Below are 12,994 nucleotides of genomic sequence, written 5' to 3'. Positions count from 1 at the left end.
AGCCCCCCCCCCCCACCCCACCCAGGGCACAAATTGGACTACACTTGGTAGACGAAGAGATAACCAAAGAATTCATATACAAGTGGGACACCAAATTACTCTCAAAGAAAACGGATAGCCCCATCCTAAAACATGTACTCCAGACATGGAAAAGAGTAAAACAATATATTGGATGGAAGGTAGGGATATCCCACAAAACACCCTTGACCCAGAATAATTTAATACCCTTAACTCTGGGTAATAAAATCCTGGACACCAGGTGCCACAAAGGGATCAGGTGTACTGAGGATTGTTAAAAAAGGGGGCAGCTTATGTCATTTGAACAGTTGAAAAACAAATACAATTTGTCCAACATAACATTCTTCTGCTATCTACAAATAAGATCTTTCTTAAGGGAAAAATTGGGAACATCTATGATCCTACCTAAATGTAATGACATGGAGATTCTAATTCAAAAGTGGAATATGAGTACATTTATTTCTAAAATGTATTACATATTTCAAAGTGAGGGCCCAAAGCTGGGCTTACTCAGGTTGTAGAAGAGATGGGAGTTGGATTTAAACACAACAATCAATAAGAGTGGTGAAAGACCTGTGTCTGGACAAGGTGACAGGAGGCATCAATGCCAGATACAGGTCGGTGCAGTACAATTTCTTGCACCAGCTGTACCTCACACCACAAAAATTACACAAATTTCAGAAATGTACATTAGGTGTGGTGTGGAGGTTGGAATTTTTGTCCATTTCATCTGGCTATGTCCAAAGGTGAAACCCTTCTGGGAAGACCTGGGGAGATTCTGAAAAAAATGACAAAAGCAGATTTTCCATAGATCTGGAATGGAATCTTCTGGAAGATATTGGGGATATGAGTTTTAGATTGACCAAAGATCAAATTCCATTTGTGAAGGTTGCCTTGGTGGTAGCCACGAAGTGTATAGCGGTTTTGTGGAAGCCCAACTCCCGACTAAATATTACAGGATGGAATATGGAAATGCAGAGTTACAAATGGAGAAAATCACATACAATCTAAGGAAGAAACACTTCCTTGAAATATATTGACACACAGATTGATTAGTTCCTTCCCCTTCGAAATAGGGGTACAATAACAATCCGTCCTAGCAGGGAAACAAAAGTGACCTAGAGAGTGGGACATGATGCAGGTGACGAGTTTCTTTAGTTTAGTTTTGAATGTTTTCCTTTTAATATCTTTTAATTTAGCCTTTGTTATTTAGGCATCCTGGTTGTTTTTTTTCCCTAGGTGTTTTTCCCTAGGGTTCTATGACCCCACTGGAATTTGTATTTGTACAATTTAATTGACTGTTTTATCAGTAGGGTAAGGCTGGGGAGGTAAGAGGCGGGGGTGGTAAACACAAACTCTGTATTTTCTAAGAATGTTGAAAGATTATACTGTTTGTTTGAATTTTGCAAGCCTATGAAAATAAAAATATTTGGAAAAAAAATTGTAAATGTTCTCTGAAGCAACACACAACCCCTTGGGAGTAAACATTCACCCAGTGGAACACCCCGGTTATGACCTGCCCACAACAGCTGTTTGAATGAAGTTTCAATAAAACTAGTATTTGAATAAAATGGTGTCGCCTTGGATGAAGAGCAGGCCAGTGCCGCTCACTGCTGAGGTGACTCTCCTGAAGTGTCTCACTATCCCTGCCTGGTAAGGGTCTTTATCTTTATTTAGTATATTATTAAGGCTTTATCTGTAAACTTGGAGGAGGGAGGGGTTCATTATGGCAGCAGTATGGTAGCGACCAGGGTTCAAATTTAAAGTAAGGTGCGCCAAGGGCCTGACCGTGATGTTAGCAAGGAGGTGAGTTGGGTTGCACTGAGGGCCTGACTGGGACAATGGCATGGAGGTGAGTTGGGTTGTCAGCACGAGACGGGTGGGGGGAGGGGGGGGTTTAATTATGATGGCGGCATGGTTAGCGTAGCAGCTAACGTAACAATGTTACAGTGCCAGCGAACAGGGTTCGAATTTAAATTTTGTAAATTGCAGGAATTACTTCATTAAAGTGAACTTTACATAATTAAAGATTACAGTATTGATTTTTTTTCTTTCAAATTACTTTACATTTTGCACTGTCTGTCTTTTAAACAATGTATTCTTAATGCGTCTATTAGTTTGGCATTGTAAAAGTGAACCTCAGTCAACCGGAAAATTCGCAGTTACGGCATCCGCGATCCCCCTTGGTACCAGATAATGCAAATTTTACTGTATATGAATTTTAGTGAGGCATTTGATAAGGTTCCTCCATGAGAGACTCATTTAGAAAGTCATGAGGCATGGGTTCCCCAGAACATTGGCTTATATGCAGAAAGCAGAGAGTTGTAATGGATGGGAAGTATTCTGTCTGGAGGTCAGTGACTTGTGGAGTTCTGCAGGCATCTGTTCTGGGACCTCTGCTCTTTATGAGACCTCAATGAAGAAGTGGAAGGACGGGTCAGTAAGTTTGTTGATACGAAGGTTGGAGGAGTTGTGGAGGTTGTTGTAGGTTACAAAAGGATATAGACAGGACACACAGTTGAGCGGAAAAATGGCAGATCGAGTTCAATCTGGATAAGTGTGAGGTGATGCAGTTTGGAAGGTCCAACCAGAAGACTAAGTACAGGATTAATGGTCAGTTACTTAAGAATGTGGATGAAAAGAGCATCCAAATCCATAGATCTTACAATGTTGCCGCGCAGGTTGATAAGATAGCTATCCTATCAACCTGCATGGATTGAGTTCAAGAGTTGAAGGTCATGTTAAAACTCTACAAATCTCCTGTGAGACCACACTTGAAGTAGTGTGTTCAGTTCTGGTCACCTCGTTATAGGAAACATTTCCTTCAGTCAAACATAAAAACACCATTAATTTTGTTACATTAGAATTGTTCTCAAAACCAAGTCTACTTTCCAGGTCTAACTGTAGCATCTCTTTTATTATTTACATTAATAAAGCCAAATAACTGTAAATAAAAGGCAAAAGTGAATAATGGAACCTCCAAATATTCATTTGTTTATATAAGGTTACCTCTTCTCCGTGTCCCAGGCTGCACAGGGCTGTTCAAGTAAGTTACTGCAGATTTTTTGCGCTGTATTACAAAGTGAAAAAACAAGTAAATACATGCAGACAGTGTAAATCTCAGCAATCAGGTTAAAATAATTCATCTTATGGAATGCAGGTTCTTCTCTCTAACCCCAACTGTTCTTACTTCCATTAATCATCAAAAGCTCAAAAATAATTTAATTATTACTATTTTAAAAATCCAAACATCTGTAATAATATACTAATTTCCCGAAAGTAATACAAAAATAACACAAAACTATAATTTAGAAATGCTTGTTAAAAATATAATGTATAGCTTAGGAAAACACAATATTGCATTCTAAAACTTAACACATAGGATGTAATAACATCCATTGAAAGCATATTCAAAATATTAATTTTTAATTATTTACAAAAATTAAACTTTGAGAGTCAAATCTTAATCGATAGCAAAAAGTCTATGTCATTTCATCTAGAAATCATCCTTGATAGTTATTTCCATTTAATACTCAAAATAAGTTTTTCATTTTTATTATTCTCTGCCAGGAAAATCTCTTTCTTTAAAAAAATCTTTTCTTAATAATCAGGATTAATGACAATCTGAATGGAAGACAGTTTAAATTGCCTGCAAGATTAGATTGCAGAGCTGATCTATTCTTTGACTGTGGAAGTATTAGTTTAGAAAAATATTGGAGTAAAAGCTTTGAGATTAATGCAGACTGGGAAAAAAATGACTTCTTGCAGAATCTCTCCTAAATTTTAAGAATTATGGGCAGTTTAGTGTCCTAAATAATGTAGTGTGACGGAGTATTTGGGAGAAAAATTGGGAAAGGTTTGTTAGAGCAGGTCACACGCAAACACTTTAAAACACACAATCTTTGCAGGAGCTTTTTCAGGAGCTTTTGCACGAGAGCTCAGACTCATAATGGACGGTCATTTGAAAAAGGCAACAAATGTAACAACAGGCAGTGGCAGCTTTGTCTGGAAAAGAGCATTTACTGTCTGGAAGGTCATGTGATCATGCAGACAGAGAGCAGAAAAAAAGCAGGCTTTGCTCTCAGAGTTGGAGGGAGAGAGAGAGAGAGACATCGGTTCCAGAGGGACAAGCTGGCAAGCTTGGAGGATGGCCTGGTCAAAGGAGAGGACTGGCAGTCCGGTGTTTCCCTTAGAACAGGAGAAACAGAAATTCTTTTCTCTAGTGAAATTAAAGAAAGAGGTTATCATCTGGAGAACCCCGAAGGGGGCAAGAATCATCAGCAAGACACTGGAGTGGCTGATTAAAAAGGAATCAGTTGTGGATGTCCTGGAACAAGAAAAACTCTCTCTGAAAACCAACAAGAACCTTTCTGAATGGTAACCATTCATCCGTTAAGCACCAAAGCCTGGTGAACTTTATTAATGTTAACTGTACAAGAATTGCCTGCAACCAGTGAGACTGGACTGTAAACCAAAGAACTTTGCTGAACTTATACACACATTACACACATGTGCACTTAGAATTAGGGGGTTAAGTGAGTCAATAGATACAAGTTAAAGTTTGATTCTATTTTCATGGTCAAAGATAATTAAAAGCAACTTTTGTTTAAGTAACCCTTTGTTGTGGCACATATCTATTGCTGCTGGGTTTTGGGGTCCTCTGGACTTGTAACAGTAGTGTGTAACTTCAATCCACCAATCAAATACAGATTAAAACTAGTAAAAGGAATTTCCATGGTTGCCTAATTATTTTTCTCATCTGAATATGAAGCTAATGAGACTCATAATTTAAGTATTTCGCTATTTTAAGAAAAATCACTACATGAGAAAGCAACATTTCTTAAATGTTCAGATGAAGTACAAGATACTTTTTAGACTTGTACCTCTGGTTCAAAGATCGCCCCACTATATACTGGATTTGCAGTTGTTCGCCGTTTCCTTTCTTGCCTCTTGCTTTGGATTTCTGTGCAAAATCAGAAATTGTCGGTTAAAGGACAAAAAGGATAACTGAAAGATAGAGGCTGAAGTTAAAAATACAATTTTTTTGTCTGAACCCCTAGACTTCCTCAATTCATGCAAAATTTTGATTAAACTTTCTCTAAGCATCTATCTACTCTTGCTTTTATAATACAAGTTCAGTCATTATGACTGTGTGGTGAAGTAGACTTGAAAGCTCCTTTTTCTCTCCTCCTATGTCCAAATGAACTGAATGTTATCCACAAGGAATGTCATTCCATCTTGCTTTCAACAGGCTCAATGTGCTTTCTAATCTATATCACAAGTTATCAGACACTTAGATTGAGTAAACTAAATCCTTGCCCTTTAATTTTCATCAAATGTATAAAAAATAAACTGTCCTTAACATTCATTTTCAATTTGCTCTTTGCAATATGACGAATGGAGTCATTTTTTTCCCCTGCAGATGGTACCCCAGTGGATCTCTCTCTCTCCCTCCTTCCACACCCCAAATAAAACTTGAACACTGAAAAAAAAAATCAGGGTTTTTTTTAGAAAAAGAAAATCCAAAAGGACTAAAATTTGGTTAAAAATAGAGTATCAACACAAAAAAACCGCAACGTTTTACACGCATAGGTCACTCAGCACATCTTGTTTCTATATGATTTTTCTAGTTTTTAAAAAATCTCATACTGGGATACAGCCTTGACCATAAGGAATGAAACAGAGAGGCCTGCAGATGCTGCAACTGTAATAAAAACTCACAGTAAATGCTGGAGGAACTCAGAAGGTCTCTCAGTGTCCAAAGGAGGTAAAGATATATTAATGACACTTCAGGCCTGAGCCCCGGTAATATATCTTTACCTCCAATGGACACTATGAGACTGGCTGAGTTCCTCCAGCATTTACTGTGAGCTTTTAGCTTTGACCATAAAACTGGCTGTCTCAAGATTGAATTAATCATCACTGCAAGTTTCCAATAAACATGCATTTACCAGTGTTCAAGAGAGCTCTTAAAACTGTCATTTTAGATACAATAAAACTAATTTTACAAATGTTTAATATACAGTACAAAGAAAATGAAATGATGAATAAATATAAGTAATTTGGTATAATTGTTATAGATGTTTTCAATTATTTAATGTTACTCATGAATACTTTTGAACAAAGTATTTTAAATAAGGTGCTAACCATTTACGAACAACCATTTTAACTTGTAGGTGCCAAGTGGCACGTGACAAAAGTATATTTCTTAAAATTAATTCCACATCCTTATTCGAAAAGTCATATTTTAAAACAGTCATAATGTGCTGATTTTTCAGTAAACTATAGAGTGGAAATTTAAGAAAAAGATCATACTTCAATACAAATTTACTTTTTAATGCTGGCAACTTGCGTGCTACAGTGGTTTGTCCAATTTAACAGTTTTAACCAAAGGTCTTGTAAATCAATATGAGTGTGTTATTATTAAATATTGAACACTGTGCCTTTAAAAGCAATCAGTCTTTGTATTATAGAATTTGTCATCGCAATATGGAAATAGGATCTGAAGCCCAACTTGAGTCTGCGCTGACCACCAAGCATCCATCCACATTAATCCTAAAGTAATCCCATTTTATATTTCTCCTCATTCTCCACAAATAACCTCAGATTATTCTCTGGGGAATTTACTATTGCCAATAAACCAACCAACTTCAATGTTTTTGAAACGTGGCAGGAAATAGGAATTTGTGGAGGAAATCTAAGTGGTCATTGGAAGAACAGGCAAATTCCACACGGGACTTGAAAGTCAGGAATGAACCTGGAGTTGTGCGGAAGCAACATAAATAACAAAGATGCTAATTTATTTGTTTCAATAAAATACCATAATGGTCAAAAGCACTGTCAACTGATCTCTAGCTCATCACAGACTCACTTTAGACCAAGCAAACAAGTCTAAAACATTGTGTCCCAAATGGATTATTGCCAGTGGTACCTTGCTAAACCACTCAATTGGGTGGATGATTTCAGTTCCTTTGAAACTAAGTTCACTTTCTTCCCCATCTCCAAAGGTGATCACTCTATATGGCTCTGGATCCATTTTCATCAGATGCCTGCTAGGAACTTACCCAAGAGGCATATCAACTTGATTTTCAAACAATTTCATTGGTAATGTGCCTAATCCTTCCCTCAAAGATCTACTTGCAACCAAGATAAACTTTTAAGTGGCTTCTCTAACTTTTCCTCACATGCACTCTTGCCTCACCTAGATGTCCTGAATCTAACTACAGCATACTGCCTTGATTGGAAACATTGCTATCTCAACTCAGACCTGTTAGCCTCATACTAAGCCGACACCACATCTGGTCTTATTGATTCACGGTTTTAACTTGAAATGCATTAACCAATAAAGCTGCTTATTTATTTTAAATAAAGCTCATGCCTCTAAATATCTGCTTTTTTCTGTATTGGGATAATTGGGTCCCATAATTCAAGGAAATAGATATGATTCACTGTAACCTATCATCAGATAAAAGGACACAAGTATAACATATTTATTGCCATTACAAGAGGCTCTGGAAAATGGTGTGTACAAACACAACTGCAAAATATAAAGCAGAAATGCAGCAAAAAACATTCTCACCTTCAAGGTGATCATGGGTAACCAACCCCAGAGAAACCATGAAAGCAACTTTCTGTACAAAATGAAAAACATAAGCATTAAAGTATATAATTTCTGAATGATTATTATTCATTGTTTCCTAAAATCTAGGTTTTAACTATCTGTTGAAGGTTCTATAGTTGGAGATAGAGGAAGTAAACTTTAAATTATTTGGTGGAAGTCCAGTGAAAATGCTTTCTGTTTTGCATGTTGTCTCATTATAATAATGTACTTGAAATATTTTCCTCAATTTTAGCTCACAGTAAAGACCAACATTGAAGTTCATTTCCTTCCTCTACTTTTTCATTTATTATATACACTAACATAAGGTTAATGAGATATGCACTGCTTCAGTAATTAAATCATCATAGATTATAGCATCTCATCAGATCTCATACTAAAACTATTGTCAATTTCCAATTTACCTAAAGAAAACTATCCATTTCAAAAAATTAAACAGACCGAAGAGGATTTTAAGATGGATCACAATCAAAAACTTTACCTTGACAATGATCTTGGAAAATTAATCCAAATGAAATGCCTTAGGAAAATCATTGATTCCAGCTGTAGATTTCTTTTACAAGTTTAAACCACATTATTAGAATGCAATTAACAAAATTACACATAGTGTTATCATTGAACTTGTGGGAGCTTTCTGCTTCAAAGTTATTACTGTTAGAGAGTTCTGTGTTGTATAGTGGCCTATGTGTTGTGTGGTTTTATGTTAAAAAGTGACAGTTTGCCTTTAAGAGCCAAGGTGAAGGTGGACTGCTGAGAGAGTGGGAGACGGACTGGGCACATGCAGAAAATGGTGCTGTGGAGTGGAAGAAGGCCCAGAGCATGAATCATGGTCTGGAAGATAGTTTAGAATGTTGGGATTTCAAAAAGGGATGAACATTCTGAAGGCAGCCAGAAGGATCCGGACCAAGCCAGTGGTTCCTCTCTCTGCAAGCAACACAAGTCAACTTCGAATTTTGTGCTCTCTCTCTCTCTCAAAGATCTTTTGGTTTCAGTTTACCAAACAAACTGAATTTTGTTTATGATCTTTGCTTCGGTTTAGATCGAAGTTTTGTGAGTCTTGTGTGTTTTGCGTTTGTTTTGTGTCTAAGGTTTTCTGTGGGCTGGTTGGAAATATAACTTAGACTTTAATTACATATGTTATATTTAGCCTGGGGAATTTATTAGTTTTACACTGTTATAGAGATTTGCATAGTAACCAGTGGGCATCGTTATAAAAGGGGGGGATTTTGAATTAAAGTTTGAAGGTGAATTTTTGTTAATAAAGTAATTGTTCATCTTTACCCCTGTGTGATATGCCTTCTTTGTGGTTGCTGTTTTGATCTTGTAACATTACCCACATTTCATTTTGTTCCAAAATGTACATTTCAGTATACATTACTGATTCTAAAGCAAATGGCATGTCACATGGTTATGCCAGGTGCTACACAATGCATCATCTTTCTAATTAGTAAGAATGACCAAAGTTACTGGTCAAAAACGAAGGACCATCTGTCATTTTATATCAACTGTAATATTCAATTTTGCTTAAAGCATGCCAATAACATGCTCTGCAACACTAGACACAATGAGGATAGGAATCACCAAGGTTGCTTGCAATCTTACATTGGCACTGTAGTTAAAATTCAAGCTTCCCTAAATAAATTGACTGAGGTAATGATTTTAACAGGCAATCCCAAGAAGCTTGTATAAGAAAAATAATTTTGTTTCTCATTAGCTATTGCCTTTTTATTATAGCACAAACACTTTAGTCTCATGGAACTAATTCCTAATGGACACTAGTTCTATATTTTCAAGACATAGGTCATAGGCTATAGCTCATTCCACCTTTTATTTTCACTGTAATCTACTTTACCTATACAGTATTATCATCCACCTATACTATGGCCAATTTAATATGCCAAATTAATTTACAAACTTTCACGTCTCTAGGCTGGGAGAAAACTGCAGCTGCTGAAAAAAACCAATGCAGTCACAGTGAGTGTATTCAAGCTCCACATAGGTAGCATACCATAAATCAGGATTTAACCCAGGTGCTAGGGCTGCCACAGCTTCACAAGTGCTGCCATTATTTTCTTAAGAAGGATAGCATTTAATGAAAGGTGAAAAAGTGGCAGGCTATCAGCTCCCAACTTTCTAACTTTAATGCACTTGCAGCTCAAACAATGCTTAATATTAAGATCTTTACAGAAAACATTTATATGACTGGACCACAACTTTATTTGGTGCCTGAGATGTGCCAGTCACTGAATCGTACTGCACATGTGCTGGTTGCTGTTTGGAGGAACTATTTAAATAATTCTGCATCTTTTCCCATTTCTTGAAAGATTTACCTTTCAAAATGTATTTTCAATTTCCTTGTCAAATTTAATACTGAATCTGTTTCCACCATCCTTTTAAGCAACACAAACCAGCTTTAGAACTCCTACACTTGAAACTGTAAGTTCCACAGTAAATAATACAAAGCAACTTATCAACAATTTTAATTACACCAAAGGAATGAATTAAAAAACATATCATTTAATTATAAACCTCATCTAAATTTCAAGTCCAGTAACTGGCATTTGCTTCCAGCAAGCATAAAATTACAATACCTCTGGGTTCTCCTCTTTCTTGGGTTTAGGTGGACCTGGAGATGGAGGACTGGCGTCGTTCTGCTTTCCTTCAAATTCAACTTGAAGCTTAATGGTCTAATTATGACATTGAAAAATAAGAGTAACCAGCTGAATATTTCATAGATTCCAAAAGTATTGTTAAATATTAGCTCAAGTTAAATTACTATTAATTAAAATAAACAGACGTCGAGTTCGAAGAGTGATAGAACAAAGAGTATAAACACCCTCTGTGCGATGAGCCAACATTGTTCCTAAAACATTCAAGGACATAGTCATTCTGAATGATCATCTTGCTACTGGTAGGAAATCATTAGGCACTTATGAAACAATAAATCTCATACAGATTAAATGTTAATTCAGAGGATTCTAATAAATGGCAAAATCTAATTTCATTAGGTGACATAGTTACAGGGCTTATTTTTCTGAAAGTTCAAAAGAATAAAACAATAACAATTACAGGGGAGTCCTGATGTAGCACAATTATTTAAAAATCAAAGAAGGGTTCCAAAATTAGGTTATTAGTTTCACCTGTAATGCAGGCAGCCTGTAAAATGGGTGATCATGTTGTCCCCTGATGCCCATTAAATATCACATTTGTATTATACCCTAACTACTTTGAAAATTTAACAGTGACAAAGTCAAAAATTTTTTATAGGAGAACTTGGAGAAAGAAGGAGAGAGAGACACCAGGTCTTTATTGACTTTTCCTGATCTACCCAAGGTTCAAGTCTAGGGAGGATGGAGGCTAATAAATTACCATAATATAATTCGTACAATCACCAAAAGCTCAGAATAAAATGCAAATTTTCTGACAGTGCCTGACATTTTAAATTTTTTAAATTATCAATATTGCTGAAATCCACTCAATTAGCAGAACTCAAATCACATTCTCATGGCATCCTCATAATTTGTTAGTCATTGTTAGTTGTGGAAACTATGACAAAAAGGTGAATTATCCAGTATTGTTATGAATGACATTAAAGCACAGTATGGATTCTTCGACCCACAATGATGTGCCAACCTATGTAAAGGCTATACAGGCTCAATTTTAACATTTAAGAAAAATTTGGACAGATATGTGGATGGGAGAAGTTTGGAAGGCTATGGACTGGGTTCAGGTTAGTGGGACTAGGCAAAAAAAAATGGTTCAGGAGAGACTAGAAGGGTTTGAAGGGCCACAGGTGCCTGTTTCTGTGCTGTAGTGTTCAATGGTTCTATACTTACTCCACATAAATTTAATCCTTAGCAATCTCACAGCCCATAACCCTCTATTTTTCTCATATCCATGTACCTACCCAAGAATCTTTTAAATGTCCCTATTTAACCAACTCCATCACTATTCCAGGCATCCACCATTCTCTGCATAAAAAAAACTTGCGTCTGACATGTTCCCGAAACATTTTTCCCTTTACCTTACACAGATGTCCAGTGGTATTTGCTATTGTCACCCTGGGAAAAAGTTATTGGCTGTCCACCTTTTCTATGCCTCTCATAATCTTATATAGTTCTACTAAGTCACCTCTCACCCCGTTGCTCCAAAGAGAAAACTCTTCGCTTGGTCAAATCTTGGTTCATAAGACATGTTCTCCAATCCAAGCAACATCCTCTGCACCTTCTTTAAACCTTTCACATCCTTCTGACAATGAGGTGACCAAAACTGAACACAATACTTTAAATGAGGTCTAACCAGAGTTTTATAGAGCTGAAACATTACCGCATGGCTCTTGATGGCCAGCACACCATTTGTCTTCTTAACCACCCTATTAACTTGCACAGCAACTTTGAGGGATCTATGGATTTGGATGCAAGATCCCTCTATTCCTCCACATTGTGAAGTATCATGTCATTAATCACATACTCTGCCTTCAATTTCAACTGTTCAAAGTACATCACTTCATACTGATCAGGATTGTATTCTATTTGCATCTTCTCTATCAAATTCTACATCCTGTCTATATGCTATTGTAATTTAGGACAACCTTTTGCACTATGCACAACTCCAATCTTTGTGTTATCTGCAAGTTTACTGACCCACCCCTCCAATTCTTCATCCAAGTCATTTATAAAAATCACTAAGAATTGGGTTTCCAGAACAGATTCCTGTGGAACACCCACAAGACACCAACCTCCAGCCTAAATGTGTTCCATCTATTACCACCCACTGGCTACTGTTATCAAGCCAATTCCGAATTAATACAACCAAGTTTCATTGGATCCAATGCCTCATGACTTTTTGAATGAGCCTAAAATGGGAAACTTTATCAAATGTCTCACTAAAATCCAGATACACCATATCCACCATATTAACTTCAATTTCTTTTTGTCACCCCACCAGAAAATTTAATTATGCTCATGAGGCATCACCACGAGTAAAGCCATGCTGACCATTCCTGAGAAGATTATACTTTTCTAAATACCTGTAAATCCTGTCACTAAGAAACCTCTCCAATAGTTTTCCCACCACTGACATTGTTATCCAGTCTTAAACACAGAATCATTGATGTTTAATTCTGGGAGGAGCTGTTGTAGAAATGAAGATGGTGAGGATTAATCTATAAACATCGCATACTTGGAAAAATGACAAACATTCCCATGGAATTCTGATAGGGAATGGCAGAGCAAATATTATAGGACTATTCCCTCCCACCTAGAGATTGTTAGCACCATCTCAGAATATAGTGTCAGCTATTTAAGACTGAGGTATGAGTAAGATTCTATACACAAATGGCTTTCTAATCTTTGGAAT

The 12,994-nt window shown here is 36.6% G+C and overlaps 1 protein-coding gene across 11 annotated transcripts in view; it reads right to left on the bottom strand.

Moving 5' to 3' along the window:
* The window catches only part of LOC138741621 (PHD finger protein 21A-like), a 357,755-nt gene that overhangs the window by 60,992 nt on the left and 283,769 nt on the right, over positions 1-12,994 (bottom strand). For all 11 annotated transcript variants that reach the window (XM_069895984.1, XM_069895999.1, XM_069896006.1 and 8 more), the window contains 4 exons: positions 10,228-10,323; positions 7,598-7,649; positions 4,902-4,981; positions 3,028-3,088 (listed from right to left, as the gene is read on the bottom strand). In XM_069895984.1, the coding sequence (XP_069752085.1) occupies positions 3,028-3,088; positions 4,902-4,981; positions 7,598-7,649; positions 10,228-10,323 (289 nt within the window). The remainder of the gene's footprint in view (positions 1-3,027; positions 3,089-4,901; positions 4,982-7,597; positions 7,650-10,227; positions 10,324-12,994) is intronic.

The sequence above is a fragment of the Narcine bancroftii genome, chromosome 1, assembly GCF_036971445.1.
Source record: "Narcine bancroftii isolate sNarBan1 chromosome 1, sNarBan1.hap1, whole genome shotgun sequence".
Classification (NCBI taxonomy): domain Eukaryota; kingdom Metazoa; phylum Chordata; class Chondrichthyes; order Torpediniformes; family Narcinidae; genus Narcine; species Narcine bancroftii.
The sequence above is the reverse complement of the archived record's forward strand: the minus strand, read 5'-3'. Positions and strand labels throughout refer to the sequence as shown.